Source organism: Oncorhynchus gorbuscha, linkage group LG15, assembly GCF_021184085.1.
Source record: "Oncorhynchus gorbuscha isolate QuinsamMale2020 ecotype Even-year linkage group LG15, OgorEven_v1.0, whole genome shotgun sequence".
In the NCBI taxonomy this organism is placed as follows: domain Eukaryota; kingdom Metazoa; phylum Chordata; class Actinopteri; order Salmoniformes; family Salmonidae; genus Oncorhynchus; species Oncorhynchus gorbuscha.
The window spans coordinates 39057948-39081194 of NC_060187.1; the positions used below are offsets into that span (position 1 = coordinate 39057948).

The 23247-nt window shown below is 41.2% G+C and overlaps 2 protein-coding genes across 3 annotated transcripts; both read right to left on the reverse strand.

Moving 5' to 3' along the window:
• Positions 1 to 1643: 1643 nt before the first annotated feature.
• On the reverse strand, positions 1644 to 15250 carry bsg (basigin). Of its 2 annotated transcripts, none has more exons than XM_046301133.1 (9): positions 14984 to 15250; positions 8338 to 8688; positions 6884 to 7052; positions 6022 to 6110; positions 5687 to 5829; positions 5155 to 5428; positions 3666 to 3678; positions 3022 to 3089; positions 1644 to 2875 (listed from the first exon to the last, which is right to left on the reverse strand). In XM_046301133.1, the coding sequence occupies exons 1-8, from the start codon at positions 15045 to 15047 to the stop codon at positions 3035 to 3037; spliced, it is 1158 nt and encodes a 385-aa protein (XP_046157089.1). In that variant the 5' UTR covers positions 15048 to 15250; the 3' UTR covers positions 1644 to 2875; positions 3022 to 3034. The 2 variants fall into 2 exon arrangements, with proteins under 2 accessions (XP_046157089.1, XP_046157088.1); XM_046301132.1 differs by having other exon boundaries at positions 3666 to 3690; positions 14984 to 15245.
• Positions 15251 to 17688: 2438 nt separating this feature from the next.
• On the reverse strand, positions 17689 to 22922 carry LOC123996494 (E3 ubiquitin-protein ligase RNF126-like). Its single transcript, XM_046299864.1, has 9 exons — positions 22753 to 22922; positions 21515 to 21573; positions 21275 to 21335; positions 20816 to 21054; positions 20560 to 20628; positions 20350 to 20419; positions 20096 to 20189; positions 19832 to 19947; positions 17689 to 19604 (listed from the first exon to the last, which is right to left on the reverse strand). The coding sequence occupies exons 1-9, from the start codon at positions 22825 to 22827 to the stop codon at positions 19449 to 19451; spliced, it is 939 nt and encodes a 312-aa protein (XP_046155820.1). The 5' UTR covers positions 22828 to 22922; the 3' UTR covers positions 17689 to 19448.
• Between the last annotated feature and the right edge of the window lie 325 nt (positions 22923 to 23247).

Here is a 23247-nt window from a genome sequence, read left to right on the forward strand (position 1 = left end):
TTTATTGACAATTACATGAAGTTGATGCAAAGAGTCAATATTTGCAGTGTTGACCCTTCTTTTTCAAGACCTCTGCAATCCGCCCTGGCATGCTGTCAATTAACTTCTGGGCCACATCCTGACTGACGGCAGCCCATTCTTGCATAATCAATGCTTGGAGATTGTCAGAATTCATGGGTTTTTGTTTGTCCACCCGCCTCTTGAGGATTGACCATCAATTCTCAATGGGATTATGGTCTGAGGAGTTTCCTGGCCATGGACCCAAAATATTGATGTTTTCTTCCCCGAGCCACTTAGTTATCACTTTTGCCTTATGGCAAGGTGCTCCATCATGCTGAAAAAGGCATTGTTCGTCACCAAGCTGTTCCTGGATGGTTGGGAGAAGTTGCTCTCGGAGGATGTGTTGGTACCATTCTTTATTCATGGCTGTGTTCTTAGGCAAATTGTGAGTGAGCCCACTCCCTTGGCTGAGAAGCAACCCCACACATGAATGGTCTCGGGATGCTTTACTGTTGGCCTGACACAGGACTGATGGTAGCGCTCACCATTTCTTCTCCGGACAAACTTTTTTCCGGATGCCCCAAACAATCGGGAAGGGGATTTATCAGAGAAAATGACTTTACCTCAGTAGTCCAATCCCTGTACCTTTTGCAGAATATCAATCTGTCCCTGATTTTTTTCCTGGAGAGTAGTGGCTTCTTTGCTGCCCTTCTTGACACCAGGCCATCCTCAAAGTCTTCACCTCACTGTGCGTGCAGATGCACTCACACCTGCCTGCTGCCATTCTTGAGCAAGCTCTGTACTGTTGGTGCCCCGATCCCGCAGCTGAATCAACTTTAGGAGATGGTACTGGCGCTTGCTGGACTTTCTTGGGCCCCTTGAAGCCTTCACAATTGAAGTTCTTGATGATCCGATAAAGGGTAGATTTAGGTGCAATCTTACTGGCAGTAATATCCTTGCCTGTGAAGCCCTTTTTGTGCAAAGCATTGACGGCACGTGTTTCGTTGCAGGCAACCATGGTTGACAGAGGAAGAACAATGACTCCAAGCACAACCCTCCTTTTGAAGCTTTCAGTCTGTTATTTAAACTCAATCAGCAGGACAGAGTGATCTCCACCCTTGTCCTCATCAACACTCACCTGTGTTAATGAGAGAATCACTGACATGTCAGCTGGTCCTTTTGTGGCAGGGCTGAAATGCAGTGGAAATGTTTGAGGGATTCAGTACATTTGCATGGCAGAGAGGGACTTTGCAATTAATTGTAATTCATCTGATCACTCAGAACATTCAGGAGTATATGCAAATTTCCATCATACAAACTGAGGCAGCAGACTGAAAATGTATATTTGTGTCATTCTCAAAACTTTTGGCCACAACTGTATGTAATGTTGTTGTCATAGTTCTGGAATTTCCGAGACTACTCCTTTACCATTGGGTAACTCCTTCTGTATGTATGCCAGCTTCAAGTCATGCCATTTACCAGAGGACCAACACCTTTCCTCTACAAACCCATCGCCAACGACTATCCAGGGCACTGAACAGTAACTTCATAGCTTTGTGTGGGATGACCTATAGCATTTTATTGCCCAGAGGAAATAAACCAAAATGTCCATCTTATTCAAGCAGTAACAGACAGACCACATCTCTTATATCAGATCACTTTATTGAGATTGTGCAAATTGGTACAGTTGTGATTAATCTAATTAGTTACTTTTAAGCAAAATAAATGACAGTCATATTTTCACATGTACTTCTTAAACTACCGGTGCACATCCAGTCACAATACTAAATCAAGTTAATGCAACATGTGGCTTCTGAGTTGTCTACAAAGTGGAGGTTAGAAAAAGGACAATGCTTCAATAGTGTCAATCCTGTTTAGGTTCCATGTACCCTTCAAGAAAACAAGCCATTTAAAAATCGCCTTCCATTCTGATTAATGTATTAGTTGTTCAGAAGCAGAAAAACCATCTCTTACACTTGGTCCTTTTTCAGGAAGTATTACTATGGATTTGACTATGGCAACAAAAGCATATAAAATTCTAAACTACACCTTAACATAGTAGTAAAACTCCAAAAAGCTTGCTTTTTATTTTGCAATGATTAGCCTTTTAAAATCTCAACAGCGCATGTATTAAATACAGCAGGAACTCAGAGGAAATTGCATTATAATCCTACCTGCTGCGTTTAATTTAGGAACTACCTACAGTATTATAACTTCCTCTGCGGAAAATCAAATACAGTGGAGGAAGTCAAATGGACTGTGTTAAGGTGTATCCTACAACTCAGCCAACTATGTGAGGGATGCATGGATGGGCCTCTCCAGTTCAGGGACCTGATTCATGTCATTTGTCCCCAGCCCTATATCTAAACACACCTGATTAAACAAATTGCATTCTAAAGACAATGATTAGTTGATTATTGGAGTCAGGTGTGGTAATAGGGCCTGGGGCAAAAGCATGTCAGTGTCCAAACATTTCACAATCGTATTAAGAGCCATGTTGCTTAACAGGTGGCTGTTCATGTTTGCAAATATAAGAGCAGATATTTAGACGTGAAGGACAGTGGAGGAAGCTATAAGCACAAATAGAAAAACCACCAATAGATCATTCCCACGTAAACTTTTACAATGGACTTCACTACGAACAAACACTTCTAGAACGGCAATAAAACTCATGCAAAAACATGTTTTTTTTTTGCCAATGGCCTTAAGCCGAAAGCACAATATGGAGAGAAATATAGAAGTACAATTCAGCCCATTTCTCAAGACATTAACGTTCAAGAATTTAAATGTAAAGTTGTTTAAAATTCGCAGGGTGCACTAGATTATGTGACGCTCAGCAAATGCTCTTCATCCTGGAAGATAGTCATCAGGATATCTGTCAGGAAAGAAAGGGGACTGACAATTAGATTGAGAGCTCAACCTCTACGGGAGGTTTACTGCTTTGATTTTGCAATCAGAATAAATGAATTTGAAATAGGCTCATCCAGTCGAGTGGGTTGATTCAAAAGCCCTCACACACACCTCTCATCTTCTCTCAGTTAGAGTTCCTTTGCCTGACATCCTTGTGGTTTGTGGCAGCATTGCTTTTCCTGAAAGACATTTTCCATTCAGAACTTTACAAACACAGCAATGTATATCTTTAAACATTTTTTTTAACCCCTTTTCATGATATCCAATTTGGTAGTTACAGCCTTGTCCCATCGCTGCAACTCTTGAACGGACTCGGGCGAGGCGAAGGTCGAGAGCCATGTGTCCTCCGAAACACGGCCCTGCCAAGCCACACTGCTTCTTGACACACTGCCCGCTTAAACCCGAAGCCAGCCGCACCAATGTGTCGGAGGAAACACCGTACAACTAGCAACCGAAGTCGGCCTGCGTGTGCCCGGCCCGCCACAGGAGTCGCTAGAGCACGCTGGGACAACGACATCCCGGCCGGCCAAACCCTCCCCTAACCCGAACAACGCTATGTCAATTTTGTGCCGCCTCATGGGTCTACCGGTTACCTGCGACAGCATGGGATCGAACCCAGGTCTGTAGTGACGCCTCAAGCACTGCGATGATGTGCCTTAGACCCTTGCACCTCTCGGGAGGCCCATTTATATATAGTCTTCATGAGAATTTAAATGTATTGAATTTTTACATGTCAGTGTAAAATGTGTACTTACAGGGGAGCAGAACCTGAGTCCTCATCTATAAAACAGCACAGGGACAAGAGAAAAGATGTGTCAACAGCTGAATTGGTCAGAGACTGTCTGGTAGGGAGACATTCTAATGAGAGCAAGGCATGGAGAAAATTCTTTCCACAGACAATGAAGGAAATGGTGACAAAGTTCCAAGTATTTCTTTAAGTAGGCCATTGTCAAATGATTGCAGTCATTTATGCAAAACAAGCATACACTGCCATAATTCTATCTACAATAAGCAAATAGTTACATCGCTTGAACTTAATCATTTCATTTAAAAAGAAAACTGTAGTTATGACAAATCTACCTACACTGTATCCCAACTATATGTTCCTGATTAGAAGATATGGTATCAATCTGTTCTGAACATCTCAAAAGAACAGGATAACCAAGTGAAAAGTTGAAGGGACAATGCAACACCGAAAACGGCTCTAAACAAAGCGTACAGGTATACTGCAGATTAAAAGGTCTGGACATGACCGTTCAGTCACCAGTTAAAAATCAAAGAATAGGTGCCCTCAGGCAATGAATGAGATCAATTCAATTATATCCCTATTATAAAAAAGAAAATGACTTGTCATGCATGAGATCAAGATGCAGATGGCATGCAAGACAAGATATTATAAAAGGTACACAGAAATATGACATAACCAGAGCAACTTCCTGCTTACAGACGTCAACAACTGTATGCAAGCAGGAAGTTGCCCCGTGATGTCATACTGCTGGGTGTACCTATAAAACCCTAAACCCTTAGGTGTTTCCAACACTACAAACCATGACATTAGGCCTAATTTCCAGCTCCACATAAATCACATGACTTGGGCTATTTGACCCTTTTACTGGCATGACAAAAACACATTGATTGGTGGGCATAAAAATGTGGCTAAGTTTTAGCAGTCTGAAAATGTATTTGAAATTTGGCCCAAATTGGTCCAATATATGAATGCAAGGCCAGTGGAAGAGTTCCTTATTAGATACATTCTTATCAAGTGAACACAGTGCATTCCTATAGCTTCTCAGTCACGGTCATCTCAGGTCAACCACTTCCGTCTGACATGCAGTTTTAAATCACTTACCAAAACGCAGCAGCGAACAGAGAAATACAAAACGGAGAAAAAAAAAGTGTTCGAATAGAAAACCAATTGCTTTTGATCAAATGAAATGACTAAAATCATAAGTGAAAAACATTTAAATAGCAAATCAAGAAGACCAAGTAAATAACAGTAAACCTGCTACATCCAAACCATTAAGAAAAGACAACGTGTTGAGATATCATTAAAATGGCAGCTAATGCACAGCAATCTTTGGAGAATGACAGTACATCTGAAACTAAGACTATTCTGCCACTGGAGGGCAGCAGACACTCACAGCTAAATCATATGGACTTAGCAAGGTATGCTACTTCAGAAATCATGAATGGCAAAACAAGAGTACTTCGTTTCTGCATTTCTCTGTGGGTGTTTCTACGTACCGTCATTGATCTCATCAGGCTTTCTCCTCTTCTCGTAGATGAAGATGATGCTGACCAAGATGATGACCTCGGCCACGATGCCCAGGAAGGGCCAGAGGGCGGCCAGGCGGCTGCGGACGCGCAGGTGGATCTTGTCGAAGGCCGAGTCCAATTCTCTGGCACCGTAGCACATGTAGTCGCCCATGTCCATGGCGATGTCCAGGTCATTGATGGTCAGGGTGGTCCTGTTGGGGGTGCTCTTGATCTCATACCTGTCAGTACCGTTGGTGATGGGCTGAGAATGACAGATAGGGAGCAAAAAGTAATTGAATACTCAACTCTTATCTAGGGCAGAGACCTCTTTGGATAGTACTAGTGCATGTGGCATTACTGTGACTTCAATCAAGATATTGATTTAGTCAACGATTCCTAACATTGGAAAATAACTGCAGCATGTGACTTCATTCACTCAGTTCAGCATCAGGGGTTATTCTGGCTCAGTGAAACTCATAGTGTTAAGCCTAATGGTGCATCAATGACGGTAAACGCATACCGTCTTCAGCATCTCTTCTCCTTCCAGTTTGTACCACTTCCAGTCAGTAGGCAGCGGATATCCATGACTGACACACACCAGCACACCCTTGTCCTGCTCGTTTCCATGCTCAGAGCGTTTGTAGGCCGAGACATGGATAGCAGCTAGTGACAAACACACGGATGCAGGTATTTATCGGATAGCCGCGATTCATCCAACACCTGCAGTTGTCTAAAACTGGCTATACAAGCCCATTACAGCTTTCAGATACTCAAAGCCCACTAAGGTAGTAACATTCATCGGCATAGCTAATGTCAGTAGAGACTTCACTTTAAAAGTTCAAACGCATTACTTACTTTTGACTGCAATGGATTTCTTCACCACAGGATCAGACAGGAAGACGCAGTCATACACTCCACCAGAATGGAAATCAATTTTAGCCAAGCTAATGGGGGAAAAAAACAACGTAAGCCCTGAGGATGAGAAACGCAGGCCTACAGACTTCACTCAACGGCTTCAAACACATCCCAGTCATGAAGTCACTTTGCCTGTAAAAACACACTACAAAAGATGCTGCCCCAACAGGCTGAACTTCAAATGGCTCCCTGTTGCTTGTTGAGAATGAGAAGCAACCAGATAAAAATAAACTGCCTCTCTCCTTGTTACAAACACTTCTACTTCCCCCTGCTAACAACAATCGGACTTGGGTCGGCACTGGAACCCTCCATGCTCTTTACGTCTGATGGGGAATTATGGTTATTATGAGAGTGAAAGAATGGGAGTGCTAGGGGGCGCTTATCCATGCTGCTGCCAAGGCTACAACCAAAGCTGCAGTCCATCTCGCTGCTAATTAAATGGTAGGGAATGCCTGAGCAGGGCCTGGAGTGTTACCATTAATGGATGGTATGTGTATGTGTGTGTGTGAGCAATAGAATGAGGGAGAGCTAACATGTAGAAAATACATGGAGGAAAGGTTGGCGTGGTTTTTCATTCAGTGTTGCTGTGCGGTCAAATCTGTGACCTACCGCCCTGCTGACCAAACATTAAAAAGGCACGGTCGCTAATAAAGACAAGCAATGACTGCTAGATTCAGGACAACAGCTGAATCTCAAATCAGCGAGCCCAGCTCCGGGAAATCGTTCTATAGCTCAGAGGGATTCCCGTCCATCTGGTGGCTCAAACATGCAAACACACGCTGCCTGCCTGGCAGGCACTTACATGTACTCTGTGTAGAGAGCAGGAGAGTCCTGCTTGGATGACTCGATCACATTGCCATTCCTCATCCAGTAATGACCTTTGACTGTGGACGGGGGGTTGGTCAGGTTGCACGAGAGGATGGCAGAGGTCTGGTTGTTCACCTCCAGAGGTGAAGACACAATTAAGGGATCTGTAGACAAAGTCAACATATTAATAAGCCGTCCTTTGACATGACCACTTCTAGTAGAATCATTACCGTAGTAACATTACCACGACTACAAGCCAAGTGTAACTAATTCTTGCATGTCTTTTCACGTACAGGATATTGCTAAAATGCTTTAGGGTAACTAAAGACACTAAAAAAATATTTTATATCCAAGTAGTGGATTTAATCCAAATTTAAAAGGTACGCATGTATTGGGTTTACAGGATAAATGGCTCTCTTGATACCAACATGTTGCAGCACAAACCTTGACTGTTCAGTGCTTGATATTGCTTTACTATCCTTTAGCCTAAACTTCATAGTGACAACTGACAAGGTCTAGCTTAGCTTGTCAAATGTTATTACTTTCAAAATCAAATTTCAAGCCAAGAACAGCACAATATAAAAAGGCAGCACCTCTTCCAAGAAGAGGCGGATCACATGGGCAGGCGCCTAAAAATGGAGAGCTCGGGCTGAACCAAGAGTTCAAGAGAAGAGGGGTTACACACAGGGAAATTAATCTAGGAGACCATGAGGAGAGGAGCTTGTATTCAACACATGCAGAAGAAGCAACCGGCAAGGTATGGTAGGTTGGTGTTCCACTAAGAGAAGAGGAACAAATAAGAGGATATTTTGGTTTGATTCAGGTAGAGAAAACAAATACTGGAAAGATGCCCTATGGCTAAGAATCAGAAAGCTGGGTTGCTGTCTCCTATAGATAGATTTAGTACTCCTAAAGAGCCTAGTCAGGCCTAACAGGTCTAAAGAGTGTAAACACCACAGGACAGTGTCAATATGTTAGTATCAATTACACATTCTATACCTTGGACAAGACAGCAAAATAGACCAAATGGAAGCCAACAAGAAGCTGACCAACCCATAATCTGACCCTTTTAAAAACAAAATGATTTTATGATTAAAAAATTAGATGTAGCCATTTGCAGGTTTCAGACCTTATGACCAGTATTATGTGAAATATTTTCCATAATTCATTTAAAATAAGGATTTGACATAGGCCCAGCAAAAAAAAAGGCATCAGATTGAGGGTAGTGCTACGGCAGGTAGGATACGTCTAAGGAGAGGCCCGGCCAAGCCTTGTGGTCAGGTTGGCTCTCCACTACTGGACATCATGGGAGCTCAGTGAGGGGAGAGTAGGGGAGTCTGGGTGAAACAGGGGAGAGGGCAGGAGAAGGTGTGGGACAGGAGCTGGACCCCTCGCTGTCCTCTACAGGGAGACGCTGCCTGGCTGTACGTCGGGCCTCCCAACACTCACATTCAAACACTATAACGTTAGCCTGTGAGCGGATCCACTTGATTTTGGGTGCCTTCTTCAGCTCGTTGCGGTCGGGGTCGTTGGAAGCGCGGCACTCGTACGTGCCGGAGTCATCGAGCGTGAGGTTTAAGAGATGAATGGAGCTGGTGGCGTGCAGGATGTAGGTGGCGTTGATCTCGACACGGTCTCGCCGAGCCCCATCAAACAGCTGGGTCATGGTCTCGTCAGGCTCCTCGCCCTCTATGAACCACCACTGCACCTCTGGGATGGGGTTCCCTGTCACCTCACAGTGCAGCTCTGCAATGTCCTCTATCAGTTTCATCTGGGACAGGGGCGACTTGACAAAACCAGCTGAACGGGCCATTGTGGGGGAGGGGTAGTTGACATCGATTTGGTTTCAGATTGGTTTTTAGCAAATCCGACAATTTTATGGAGGTGAAAGTAAAATGCGATGGAAAAGGCAAGCAGGCAAAAAAGAAAGAAACAAAAGATTAATCAAACACATGAAGAGTAAGGGTTTGAGTATCATTATTAACCAAAATAGTTCATGCCAAATGGCTTTTTAGAGTACTTGATACTCAGACCCATTGCAGATAGACAAGTTGAATGACATGCATCAAAAGCAACTAATTAAAAAAAGATACATTTCATGAAGGGCAAGTGAAAATATGTTTGTTATTCATCGCACGAGTGGACTAAGCAGATGGATGAAATTTAAAATGTCAGATATGATTCAAAATTGTGTCTGTAAATCTATTACATTCTCTGTCCGTTTGTCATTGTGTTGAGAAGTGCAGGGCTTAGTTAAAACTAAACACCTGATCTGACGTTGAGGACATTCTGTACAGGATTTAATACCCAGGAGGCGCAACAGAAGAATAACATTTGCACGGCTCGAGGCGCACTCTGTAGAGTTAGCCCCCTGTAGGGTTATTTCTATCGCAGCCCACGGAACAATCTTAAATCAACACAGGAGAACACAATCTTGGCATACCTTCAACATCCAGGCCCACCTGAATAAACAACCCAGGAGATCAATGATGAGAAATGCTTCAGAACAAACTCAGGGATCCCTATGTAACGCCGCTTGAACAAAGACAACCATGTTCAGACAACGCCTGAGCCACACCCTCTTTCTTTATTGCATCTTTGCATAGTAGGACAACAAGGCATGGTGGTAGGTGGACATTTTCTGAATAGTTGGCTCCCTAAAGACCAGAGACAGTATGTACCCATTAACATGTCCAAAGTCAAACTTGTGAAGTGGATTGGGGTTGGAGGCACGGCTGCATCTGGCTCTAAAAATCATGTGACTTTTTAGCTAAGGCTGGCAGGATCCTTTTAACCATAACAAAGGAGGTCACCTTCATAGCAAATGCTGTACAAAACAAACCCAAGTAAATGCAGATAGTGACTTCACATAGGCCTGAACGAAAGTCACAACTAAAATTAGTTGTTACTCTAGCGTGTATCAAACTTAACACACCAGCAAGTTCCACACCCCCCCCCCCAAAAAAAAAAACATTTTGGAAAGAGACATGACCAAAAAGCCCGCTCCAGTATACCCCTCTTGAAATCAGTGTGACTCACCAGTACTGTAGGCGACATGTAGTCCTAACTGGCCTAGCATAGCAAAAAAGACAAAAGCCTGACTGCTTGGAATGGTTGTCAAGTTAATGTGCAACAGTTTACTAACTACATAGGGTCATGCTCCACAGGCCGCCTACTCAGTGTAAAAAACTAGGGTTCTATTTTGTGTGAATGTTAGCTGGGGATAAATAGGACATTTCAAAAGCAGGTGTGATAGGCATGTGACTGCAAAATATAAAAGATGAACACAAATGTCCTGCAACAGGTGAGAGAAAGAGTGATCATAGTCATTACAGTTGTTTGTATGCAGCATTTAGCCTACCCAGTGATCAATTATGCTGACCTAAAATGGTCACCCAGAAAATGGGCACACAATCAAAATAGCAAACCAAAAACATGAATCCTGAACACACTGTTCGGGGCAGACAGGGAAACAAATTCTACTAGCAATAAAGATTTATCTGAGTCATATATGTATTAACATTCTGTTACATAAAGCAATGGGCTTTTATGAGCCCATCGTACTTCATGACTCCGCTCATTTGCAAAACGTGCTTTTCCTGACCTCGTTTAACCGAAGGGAAAATGGCTGCCTGCTTTCTATAACCTACTTCTCCAACCAACGTTTTGCTCAAGACGAAGCTGGAGCGCAATAGAAATATAATTGTATTAATCATCTGGAGTTGCCAAAGCGGAAAACTGCCCATCCAGCATGGGGACTGCCTGTGTGCTGTATCTTCAGAGGCATCTGCAGTCCTCTGGGACATCCCCTCTAAAGCTTTCATGCCACTCTGTATATCTGGGTCAATGGAGGACCTCGCAGAGTCAAATGCAAAGTCCAGTCTCCCCAGAAAATTAACATTTTTTTTGTTAGGTTTACCAATTTAAATTGTTTGGAGCAAATAGGGCAGGTTACAGTGTAGGACTTTTCTATAAAATCTGCTTTAAAAAAAGCTAAATACGAGGCAAATTTCAAACATTTGGTACGTCTTTTTTTTTGGATTAACCAAAACTATTAGGCCTAAAATGGAGCCTTTTTCACACCAAATTAAGAGAGCTAGCAATCTACTCTCAATAAGATTATACATCATCCCCATCGTTCCCTATTTAGAATGTTTTAGTGTCATTAATTGGTTCAAAACACTTTAAATCATCATAATGAATCCACATACTGCCTTGTTTTTGACACTTAACATAAATGAATACAATGTTGGACCCTCACACTGAAATTGGCTAAATTAACAATGAGTGCATCATGCGCTGCATGCAATGCTTTATTATGTACTCAAGGTTGCGTAATGTATATATACTACCATGGCTTGAGGCTCTTCCAGGCTTAGAAAGTCAGCACAATCTTAAATAGACAAGGCAATAGTTGTGACGGAATGTTATAATGAGATTAAGGTAATCTAAATGTGTTGCAGTCTCCGCTAAAAACAAACCCCCACAACAATCGTGTAAACAAAGCTTCTTGCTTGTTTGACACATTTCATGTAACACATTCACATACATTTGTAATCAATTTAAAATGGTGTGAATTTAAATGTGGTAGCATGTACCTCAACTGCATGCCATTAATCTCCATAGAAGAGGTCAAATATAGGCCCACTTTTAAAAAAATGGGATGTCTTTATATATTACACAGCAGCTAAACTGCTAGTTAATGTCTCATGATTCAAGCAGGCAAACTGGTCTACACCAGTTTAAAGAGGGCAGCTAAAACAAGCCAGAAGCACAAGCTTTGGCTCTTACACAAAACTACCTGAGACTTGAAACACAAGTGTCCGGTTGTCTGCTAACTTCCAAATACAACACCAAAAAAATATATATTGGTTTATTTCTTCATAAACCAGCCAAAAGCAACTGTATAGGCTGGTTTATGAAAAATAAACCAACACATTATGATATTTGGCCAAAGGTGGATTTGGATCACATGAAAAATTAGCAAGTTAGCTACCTAGTAGATTCCATCTGTAAGTGTTGACAGTTTGCCTATTTAAAACAAGTTATTTAATAAAAATTGTTTTATGATGGCAGGTTCCAATTGCAAAATCCACTATTTTACCTAGCGTTAACCGTTACAAGGCAGCGATTTTGATCACTGCAATGTGTTTAAATTAACTACCTGGTAAAACCATTCATAGATGCTAACTACCTTTAGCGCCTCTACTAAACATAGTATTTACTTGCCAGCGGAGTTTGGTTAAAAGCCCAGACGCTCGTTCTTAATATTAGCATGCATCACTTGCGGTAAAATTTTGGAAACACAAGGAAATTAGCCATCTTTCATATCAGCGAGAAATCATGTTAAAAAAACCAAAAGGGTTCAAATACTACACACCTTGAAAGGGTCAGTGTTCCCATACTGCCATACTATTCCCATACTATAGCGCTGGCGCTACCGAAGAGAGGCACTGCCACCTATGCTAATAAGTCATTTAGCGTGATCGAACAGTGTCGCCAAAGTATAGTTCATCGGATGGTTGCTAGAAAATACCCTAACGTTACACTTCAGTGAGCTGCACTGGGGGTGGAAAACTTACCTTAATGCATGAATGGGATATGCTACAGTACCTTTATCCACAATATATAAATACAGTTGAAGTCAGAAGTTTCCATACAACTTAGTCAAATACATTTAAACTCAGTTTCACAATTCCTGACATTTAATCCTAGTAAAACTTCCCTGCCATAAGTCAGTTAGGATCACCACTTTATTTTAAGTGTGTGAAATGTCCAAATAGAGAGAATGATTTATTTCTGCTTTTATTTCTTTCATCACATTCCCAGTGGGTCAGAAGTTTACATACACTCAATTAGTATTTGGTAGCATTGCCTTTAAATTGTTGAACTTGGGTCAAACATTTCAGTTAGCCTTCCACAAGCTTGGGGGTAATTGGGGGTAATTGTCCATTTGGAAGACCCATTTGCAAGCAAGCTTTAACTTCCTGACTGATGTCTTGAGATGTTACATATATCAATATATCCACATAATTTTCCATCCTCATGATGCCATCTATTTTGTCAAGTGCACCAGTCCCTCCTGCAGCAAAGCACCCCCAAAACATGACGCTGCTACCCCCCTTGCTTCAAGGTTGGGATGGTGTTCTTCAGCTTGCAAGCACCCCCCCCCCCTTTCCTCCAAACATAATGGTCATTATGGCCCAACAGTTATGTTTTTGTTTCAGTAGACCAGAGGACATTCCTCCAAAAAATACTCTTTGTCCCCATGTGTCCCCAGGTTTTTGAGCAGTGGCTACTTTGCTGAGCAGCCTTTCAGGTTATGTCGATATAGGACTTCACAAGGTCCTTTGCTGTTGTTCTGGGATTGATTTGCACATTTCGCACCAATGTACATTCATCTCTAGGAGGCAGAATGAGTCTCATTCCTGAGCGGTATGATGGCTGCGTTGTCCCATAGTGTTTATACTTGCGTACTATTGTTTGTATAGATGAATGTGGTACCTTCAGGAGTTTGGAAATTGCTCCCAAGGATGAACTAGACTTGTGGATATCTATCTTTTTTTTCTGGGGGTCTTGGCTGATTTCCCCATGATGTCAAGCAAAGAGGCAGAGAGATTGAAGGTAGCCCTTGAAATACATCCACAGGTACACCTCCAAATGACTCAAATTATGTCAATCAGCCTATCAGAAGCTTCTAAAGCCATGATATAATTTTCTGGAATTGTCCCAGCTGTTTATAGGCACTGTCAACTTAGTGTATGTAAACTTCTGACCCACTGGAATTGTGAGATTATTTCACTTATTATTTCCCTGTCTAAACAATTGTTGGAAAAATGACTTGTGTCATGCACAAAGTAGATGTCCTAACTGACTTGCCAAAACTATAGTTTGTTGACAAGACATTTGTGGAGTGGTTGAGAAACAAGTTAATGACTCCAACCTAAGTGTATGACTTCAACTGTATTCAGTTCTGGTAAAGTGTACTTCTTGTTCTCATGCTAGCGAGCTGTAGCCACGGCAGCCATTGTGTAATGGCACTTCACGTAGAACAAAGGAGCTGATTGACTAACACCATCCAGAACGCTAGCTAGTATGAGGACGAGAAGGACAGTTTTACAGGAAAACAAGTATTATTTAAATATTCTTGCTGTATCAGTTACGGATAAAAGTACAATTTGGGGCACAGTGGCATAGCCCATCCCTGCAAAGAGGTGCGTTTTCCGACCTATATCTTACACCGGCTCCACATTGCATTACTACCCCAGTGCAGCTCATCGTAAACAATCATAATGGTACGGTTGGTATTTTATCATCTCCACCCGGCACAGCCAGAAGAGGACTGGGCTGGTTCCTCTCTAGGTTTCTTCCTAGGTTTTAGCCTTTCTATGGAGTTTTTCGTAGCCACCGTGCTTATACACCTGCATTGCTTTCTGGGGTTTTAGGCTGGGTTTCTGTACAGCACTTTGAGATATCAGCTGATGTAACTAGGGCTATATAAATAATTTTTATTGATTTGTTTTCTGGCACACAGCATATGGATCTGTGCAAAAATTGCTACAGTAGCTAAGTGTATATATATATATATTTTGAAGTCTTCCTCGATGATATGAAAGTGGCATATCAGCATATGTTTGTAAAACATTTTAGCAAGGGATGATAGACGTTTCTAAATGCGTCGGAATTGTAGTTCACATGGAGTCAACCGTGGACGAGGCAAACCGCTGAAAACCCTACGGAGAAGCAGAGTCTGAAATGATCAATGGCTCCTACGCTTGGACCGCTGGGACCATTATACTAGCTAACGTTAGCTAGCGCATTACAAAATAAGGTCATGCTTCCTAGCCAGCTAGCCACTGGTTCATTTTCTAAAGTAGCTCGATGGCAAAGACTGGTTTAAAAACGTTGGGAAAACATTCAACTGTAAATAAATAATGTCTTAGCTACGTTTACGAAAGCACTATATCAAATAAATAATTGAAAAGCGCTAACGTTAGCTATCAAGCCAGTGAGTTAGCACGGCACACACAACCGAGTTAGTCTAACTCAATGACTATGATGTCTAACTAGCTAGAAAGCAAGCTATAAATATTACCTGTCAGGGCATCGGCTCGGTACAAGCACAAGAGGAGGGCACTTAAACCCCACAGATATTTCATTTCGACGACGTCCTTTTCTAGCACAGATATATACTTTCACAAAAAAATGTAAAAGGTTAGCTCTGCTCCACCATCGACCGAGTTGGTCGTCCTCTACTTGTTCCTCAATTCAATCAGTCACGTCGTGAACTAGCACGTACACATGACATGACGCTCGGGCGTGACCAAAATAGATTTGATTACCAAACCACAGAGTTTCTAAACCCAGAGGCGCAGCATCACTTCCGGGAACGCTTGCGGAAACAGACTCTTCATACTTCCGTTAGCAGATAAGGCCAGGGTTTGAGGAGTCAAATGGCGCGTTTGAATGGTAAAGGTGAAAGTAGCCGAATGTAGACGAAAGTCAGGAGAGTAAAATGGGTGGAGGTACACGTGCACCAACAGCAAGTCGGACAACTTATGCTTTTTCTAGGAAACGCGAGAATGGCATTCTCCTCTGTTACTGTTGATAAAATCAATATTTATTGGTCACATACACATATTTAGCAGATGTTATTGCGAGTGTAGCGAAATGCTTGTGTTCTTACATCCAACAGTGCAATAGTATCTAACAATTTACAACAATTACATAAATCTAATAGTAAAATAATGGACACAAAGCTGAACATGATCCATTTTATACCTTTAACTAGGCAAGTCAGTTAAGAACAAATAATTATTTTCAATGACAGCCTAGGAACAGTGGGTTAACTGCCTTGTTCAGGGGCAGAATGGCAGATTTCTGCCGCCCCAACATGTTCCAATGAATGAACATCCTGATAAGGAATTTAGATACCAGCCCAAGCTCTTTCTAACATTCACTAGACTTGTTTTGTATTTTTGTGTTGGTTTTCTCAAAATATAACTAGGTAGTGAGTACATAGGCTACTAGAATGGGATATGCTCCATTGTATTTCATTACGTAATGCCCATAAACCTTCCTCATTATTGTTTGTGATTGTGCAACATGGAATTGTAACAAATGTGATTAAATGGAGTCCACAAAAAATCTTACTCTATGGAAATTTGGATCACACATGATCCCTTTCATACATACATACCATGGTTATATATGCCGCTATAAATGTGTTCAACGTCCACTGCTTTTAATTTGACGGCCTGTACATGCTCAGTTAGGCCAGTTAGACGACGTGTTGCTGCGCATGAGTTTAGCTAACCAACGTCGCCATGACATCGAGTTAGCAGTTTCTTCTTATTTTATTTAACCAGGTAAATTGCCTAAGAACAATTTCCCATTTACTGCAAGGACCTGGGTATAGTTACAGGGGAGAGGAGGTGGGATAAATTAGCCAGTTTGAAACTGGGGATGATTAGGAGGCCATGATGGTATGAGGGACAGATTGGGAATTCATACGGTTTTTGACAAACCCCCCTTCAGAAAATGACAACAAAGCAAATGCTCCTTTTTTTGGGGGGGGGGGGCATGTTACTCGTTAATCTCGCACAATAACAGACAACCATGTATATGGTTTACTCTTAAAGTGGTTCAGGAAATCTCACTTAATAGGTAGGTGTATCAGTGGCAATGAATCTAGAGACCCACTACATTTCTTTGGGAGGAACTGACAGCTTGAGCAATTGTTTTGTATTATAATATAAACAGAATTGTGGCAAGCAATTCTTCAAATATAAGTTTATAAGACTTGCCATGTCTACTCTTGCAAATTTACAAATTACTCGGTTTTAGAAGCTAAAAATGTGAACTCGTTCATGATGTTCATATTAAAAGAGAGGTACCAATGTTGTATTGGGTGTATTGTACAATAGGCATATTCAATGATACTTAAAGTACATTAGATACCGTATAATTAAATATTTGGTCCTAGAATACAGCAGGCACTGGATTTGTTGTGTAACGTTTATCCAAGACATGCCCTTTGTTGGATCTCACAAGTAAAAAAAAAAAAATGGACAACAATTATTTTCCCTTAACCAAACACCTTGCCAAAGAGGGGTGTGTAATTTCCAGTGTTGGTCATTAATGAGTTCATTGTATTACCCTCTGAGTTCATTGATGATTATAGCCCTTGAAAACAATTTACATTTACATTTAAGTATTACCCTTTACAATAGTGCTCTAAATATTTTAAGGGGGGGGGTGAGAAGGATTACTTTATCCTATCCTAGGTGAGTTCCTGGCGTCGTGACAACTTCTCATTTTGACTGGTAGTAAATGTTATATCATTGCTCTAAATGGGAGTATGAGACACTGTGCCAGAACAATTGTTGATTATAGCCCTTGAAAACAATCATTTTACCATTATGCAACAAGGCTTTGTTTTATATAGGGTGACAAAACAATTACCTACAATTCCAAACTGTATGAATAGGTGTTTCAGGCAACCACAATCAGAGGGTTGCGTGACAAACAGTAGCCATTTTGTATTACACTCCCACCTAGTGTCAAACCCATGTCGTCATGAGGAAATGCATAAGATAGACACTGAGTGACTGAAATCTACTAGATAACCCATGAGTAATAAGATATTGGTCTGATAGCATTATCATTTCTGAGACAATATATAGATTATATAGATGTTTGAACTACCGAGCACTAAATGTCCACCCATACATGTTTATGATAAGCATATATATATATATAAAATAAACCAATATAGAATCATTCACTTGACTATTGAGCTGTAGCACCCAAAACATCTTTATTTTCAAATGTATTGTTTTGTTCAGGGGTTTACATCTGCAAATCAATATTTCACTTAAAATTGTATTTTGTGAATTTTTCACATTTAACTTCATGTATAAAAAAAAAATGCACTGAAACTCACTGATTATGTATGATTGAATAAGAAAAGGCTTAGTTAGAATGTCTAGAAGGTTAACTGCAATGGATTTTCCCTCTGTAGAGAAATTCAGTAACATTTGACAATCCAGCATCCAAATAAATTTTCCAAAAAGCCCCAAGCCAAATGTAGTTTGTTTCTTAATTGAAAGAGCAAAACAATGATATCAGTGCAACTTAAGTCAGTAAGAAACTGAGATACCCAAATCAGGTGGACCATACTTATACTCAAACTGGAAATAAAATTATCCTCCATCACTACAGAGGATGAATCAAATTATTTAAATATTTAAAAAAGGTGTGGGCTACAAAGAATCAGAACAGTGCAATTTGAGGCCATATGGAATAGTGCTACAAGCACTTGAACGTTCCAGGGGATGAAGGGGGAGTGTATGGTTGAGACATACGTCATGTGTATGGTTGAGACATACGTCATGTGTATGGTTGAGACATACGTCATGTGTATGGTTGAGACATACGTCATGTGTATGGTTGAGACATACGTCATGTGTATGGTTGAGACATACGTCATGTGTATGGTTGAGACATACGTCATGTGTATGGTTGAGACATACGTCATGTGTATGGTTGAGACATACGTCATGTGTATGGTTGAGACATACGTCATGTGTATGGTTGAGACATACGTCATGTGTATGGTTGAGACATACGTCATGTGTATGGTTGAGACATACGTCATGTGTATGGTTGAGACATACGTCATGTGTATGGTTGAGACATACGTCATGTGTATGGTTGAGACATACGTCATGTGTATGGTTGAGACATACGTCATGTGTATGGTTGAGACATACGTCATGTGTATGGTTGCGGTGGGAACAGGTGGGTCTGAGCAGGTGTAATGTCGGTTGAAATTTGTGTGCATCGGTTTATTGGTCTTTTGTCATGTAGGGTTGTTATTGTTTGAGAAAATTGTTTTTTTAAAGTATGAATGATAAATTCATACGTACCTTTGTTAAAAAAACTTAAAAAACTGAACATCTGATAAGATGTTTCCAATCCATGGAAACAAGATGCAGAATCCAAACCAAGTAGACATCCTATACTTACCCTCCTTTCTCCTCCACTCCTGAAAGTTCCATTTTGAGGCCTACAACTGTACAGATATGGATGCTACTTAAAAAAAAAAAAAAAGTGAATGCAATATATTCATAATTTTTCACAAATTGCTGTGCATTCAAAGTATTAAAATTAATATACCTCATTGTAAAACAACTGTCTTGGTAAGAGACCAGAAAAACCTCCCACCCTTGTCTGCCCTCAGAATGCAGGACTAACTGGCTTGATCTGTTGTTGCATGATGAGGTTATCCAGAGTGACCGACCCCCCCCCCCCTCTAATGTTCATATCCTCCCCAGGCAGGGGGTCAGCACAATTCCTGAAGGCTTGAGGAGAGCCTCAGGTGGGGAAGAAACGCATAGACTTTCATTTGATTGGATTCCTGCTGGCTCCAGTCCAGTGTGAGACAGCGCTCCAAGTGAGAATGAGACTGGGTGTGTGCTCTTGGTTCCCCTCCACAGCCAGAACCTGGCACCCACTCAGGGCAGTTCACAGGGTGGTGTAAAGTGGGGAATGTTTTTTTAGCAGTTGTTGGCCGAGTTCTCGTTGTTGGTTGAAGTGGAGGACGGGGGTGTAGGGGATGAGGCCGCAGCAAAGTTCATCCCTGATAGACCTGGAGGATTCATAGCGGTGTTCTGTCCACTCAAGCTTTTCCTGCACACTGGACATGTGTCGTGCTGTAGAAGCACACAGTGGCACAAACACAGAAGACATCACTATATAATCAGTCATCTTCAAGAACTTAAAGTAGGGCCAGTAGTTTTTACTGACCACTTAACTTGCCTAGGAGAATATATGTGGGCCAATATACGTTTGTGGTTAGGTGATGGGGGGAGAGGTAAGGTCATATAGGTTTTGTCAATGACAGCACTAAAAGAAGGGTATACGAGTGGAAAGGTCTTACCTGTTCAAGCCAAGGTATTATGCAATCATTATGAAACAAATGATTACATGGAAGTTGCCTAACATTTTCTCCAGCACTGTAGTCTTCTTTACACACTGGACATTCTAGACCTGAGACTGGAAACAAAACTAGATGTAAATGGCTTAAAAACACCACCAAACCCTATGACCCACAGACTTCCGTAGAAAAAGAACAAGACCACAACAAGTCCAGCCAACAGGTGATGCAATTGACTGTGCTGTACATGTGTTCAGGGTCACTCACCAACATGCTCCTGTGTGATTGGGATTGTGGGAAGGCTCTTGATTTTGTCCCTGTCAGCTGGCGGAGGGCCAGTGTTCTCAAATTGATTTAATAACTAAGGGATACATAAAAAAATACATTTTTATTTCATACCGCGCAGATCTTGCTGTCCAAACGCAACCATTTTCAGAATGCAAATATGCAGGCATTTGTGTGCTTTTTGCCAGTTAATTTAGAAACTTTAATAATGTGAGTGGTAAACAGTCAATACGTACCTGTGTAATGATTGCATCTAGTCCGTTGGCACCCCAGGCATAATCCATGGGGTTTGAGTGGAGCACGCCCCTATAAAAAGGAATATAAAATTTAAAAAACGTCAGATGGAAGAAAAAGAGTCAGTTGGCCGACTTCAAAGTTTAACATAAAAAAATAATTTAAAAAAGGGGCATATTACATCCCAGTATCCTGAGACTAATTATACTCACCAGGGTCCCACACCAATATTTGGCATTGCCGTAGGGGCAATTATTCCATTCACTAGCTGCTGAATGATTCTACACATGACAAAAAAACATGATTATGTTCTGCATGCATCCAAAAATGAAACCTAATTTCATAATTTCTTACATAAAACATGGTTGACAAGCTAAATCATCAAAGCTCAGAGGAAAAGAGACAAGCCTGTCACTGGGAACTGCTGACAGGTCTAAAGTTAAAGGTCTCACAAGTCACTGAGCTTACCCCTCTAGAGTGGGCACTCCCTCATGTCTCCCTGACTGTCCCCGGATGTCATGGCGACCGCGAGATTGCCTGGCGCCGTAACGCTGCCGTGATGCCAACTCCTGTTCCCGCCGGTTCTCTGTGTCGCGGTTGTCCTCCGTTCCCTGCCCCGCTCCAAAATCAAAGGAGTCGTCAAAGACACCCAGAGCAAATTGTCCGTAACCCGATGGGAATGTAGCCATCTGTGAAGAGTCCACATTCTACAAGAAAAGGACATTTAACATACAGCCACATTCAGAAATTACTTTGAGTTCTTTCTGTATTATTCAATGTTAATAGTCAACAGAAATCCCAACTACATCAAAATTCAACTGATGGAATCTTTCCAGAACGGACAGAGGCGTGCTTTTGTGTTTACTAAGATAATAGCATGGTCTAGCCTGGGTTTATCAATAAGCAGAATGAATAAGCTGCAAAAACCTCTAACGACTGTTGGTTCTGATCACCGCTGGAGATGGTGGATGTGGACCCATTTTCACTGCTGTTCAGGAAGAGAAACATAGAAAATAATAGTTGGCAATTTTGGAGGGATGTTTTTATATTTGTGCACACCCTCTTGACCAGATTGGTGTAATCATAGGTGAAAAGTTCTGTGATGCCGAGTGACAAAATCAATTGAAATATTTAACCAGAATGTCAACAGTCACACATTTAACAAACCTTCTTTCCTCCAGCAGTTCCTCGATGAAGCCAGATTCACAACGTGGACATGTGTAATCCTGCAAACAAATATTACAATGACTTTAGGTGTCCTTTTCACATTCACTACCACACATTGAGCATATAGCTATTGAATTCCTACTTCACTACATTCAACTGTGAACGTGGACAACTTCAAAGAACAAGCATAATCAACAAATAATCCTGGAAGGACTTGAAATGTGTTCAGTATGTAATTCAGTTGTCATTAGCACCAAACTGGGGAAAGCCTACAGATGAACATTTCTTTGTGAGACACACCTTTAGTATTCTATGACGGATTGTTCCAGGCCCTGACTGTTATGCTGGTGTGATATAACTGAATGGCACACACACAGAAAGAATGCAACATGCCATTGTCACTGACTAGCATTTCAACACTAGACATAATATTTTTACATGTGGCATTGGAATATGCCAGCAAATGACCAACCTATGTCTACGCTTTCTAGAGAAAACCTTAATGCCATAATGGAAATATTTACAATAAACTGTTCCTTGGAGAGAATGGTTAATTAAGTCAATATCTCACGACCAGCTAACTACAAATCGTCCTCTGCTGCAGCTGATCTGGATGTAGTCATAAGGCCTACAGGATGTTTGGACACTGAATGAAATCCTTTAGTAATCATTCATTGCTAATCTGGATGGAACTGTCATCACATGCCATTGCCAAGCATTGCTGACTGATATCAAAGGACGTTCTGATGCATTCCTTGGCTAAGAGTGCTTGTCCCATCATGTCTGATTTCTTGCTAGCTAGATATGCGAGTCACATTTATATCTTGCATAAATGTAATGCCCTAGCCAAGTAAACTAGTTGGCACGTACACAGCCAATCTAGTTACAGTAGCTAGTTACAACCGACGCAACTCTAGACAGGCTGGCTAATTAGCTAGCCATCTTAACCGAAAACCATATCAGATACGGTTAGGTTAGTTGGTTAACTAGATAGCGAGTCTCTGATTTCACACACCATCCTTCCAGCTTAAAATATTAGCTAACTAGTTCTCATTAGATAACTGTCAGTTGCCAGACATGGACAATCTGGTTAGCGTACTGCTTAGCTAGATACTAGCCAGAGTGGCTGTTAGCTAGCTAGAAATGCTAAGGACTCCAAACGTTCAAGACCAACATCAATGTATCTACTCTCCACGACTATTATCTTTAACTTCTTGCTTCTTGTCAACGTTTCTTACCGGGAGGCGAGGGCTGATCTCTTCCGAACATCTGTGACAGAAAAACTGTCTGGGCCATGGAGGTGCTTCTGCCATCTTTTTGGTTGTAGAGGGAGAATGTACGGCGAAATGAAGGGGACAATAATCATTCGCTCACTATAATATAGGCATTACGTCTCAGTGAATGTACGACGCGCTATAATGAAATACATCAAATGTCTTAAATCTGTATTATTCAGTAGGTAGCTAAAGAAAAACAATGGCATCTTTATTTAGGCCTAAATTAGCATTTTCGTTGCACTAGTATCCAGTAAATTAGCAATACAAAACATCTTCATGTGCTTCACTGATGTTTGTTGTACAATGATAAGGTAAGTAGCAATACTAAGCCAATATGCATTTCTGATAGTTAAAAAAATACAAATAAATAACATGAACAACATACATTATAACTAAAGAAATTCCGGGGAATAATGAAGCGCGATGTTCTATTTCACTTTTCTGATGGCGGGTCTA

Coding starts and splice junctions, on each gene's coding strand:
- bsg (XM_046301132.1), bottom strand. CDS start 15,047: ATGAAATATCTGTGGGGTTTAAGTGCCCTCCTCTTGTGCTTGTACCGA. Junction 8,689..14,983: donor CCGAGCCGATGCCCTGACAG/GTAATATTTATA, acceptor TGGCCCGTTCAG/CTGGTTTTGTCAAGTCGCCC. Junction 5,830..6,021: donor GAAATCCATTGCAGTCAAAA/GTAAGTAATGCG, acceptor GTTTGTCACTAG/CTGCTATCCATGTCTCGGCC.
- LOC123996494 (XM_046299864.1), bottom strand. CDS start 22,827: ATGGCAGAAGCACCTCCATGGCCCAGACAGTTTTTCTGTCACAGATGT. Junction 21,336..21,514: donor GAACTGCTGGAGGAAAGAAG/GTTTGTTAAATG, acceptor CTTCCTGAACAG/CAGTGAAAATGGGTCCACAT. Junction 20,629..20,815: donor GGAGTGCCCACTCTAGAGGG/GTAAGCTCAGTG, acceptor TGTCATGTGTAG/AATCATTCAGCAGCTAGTGA.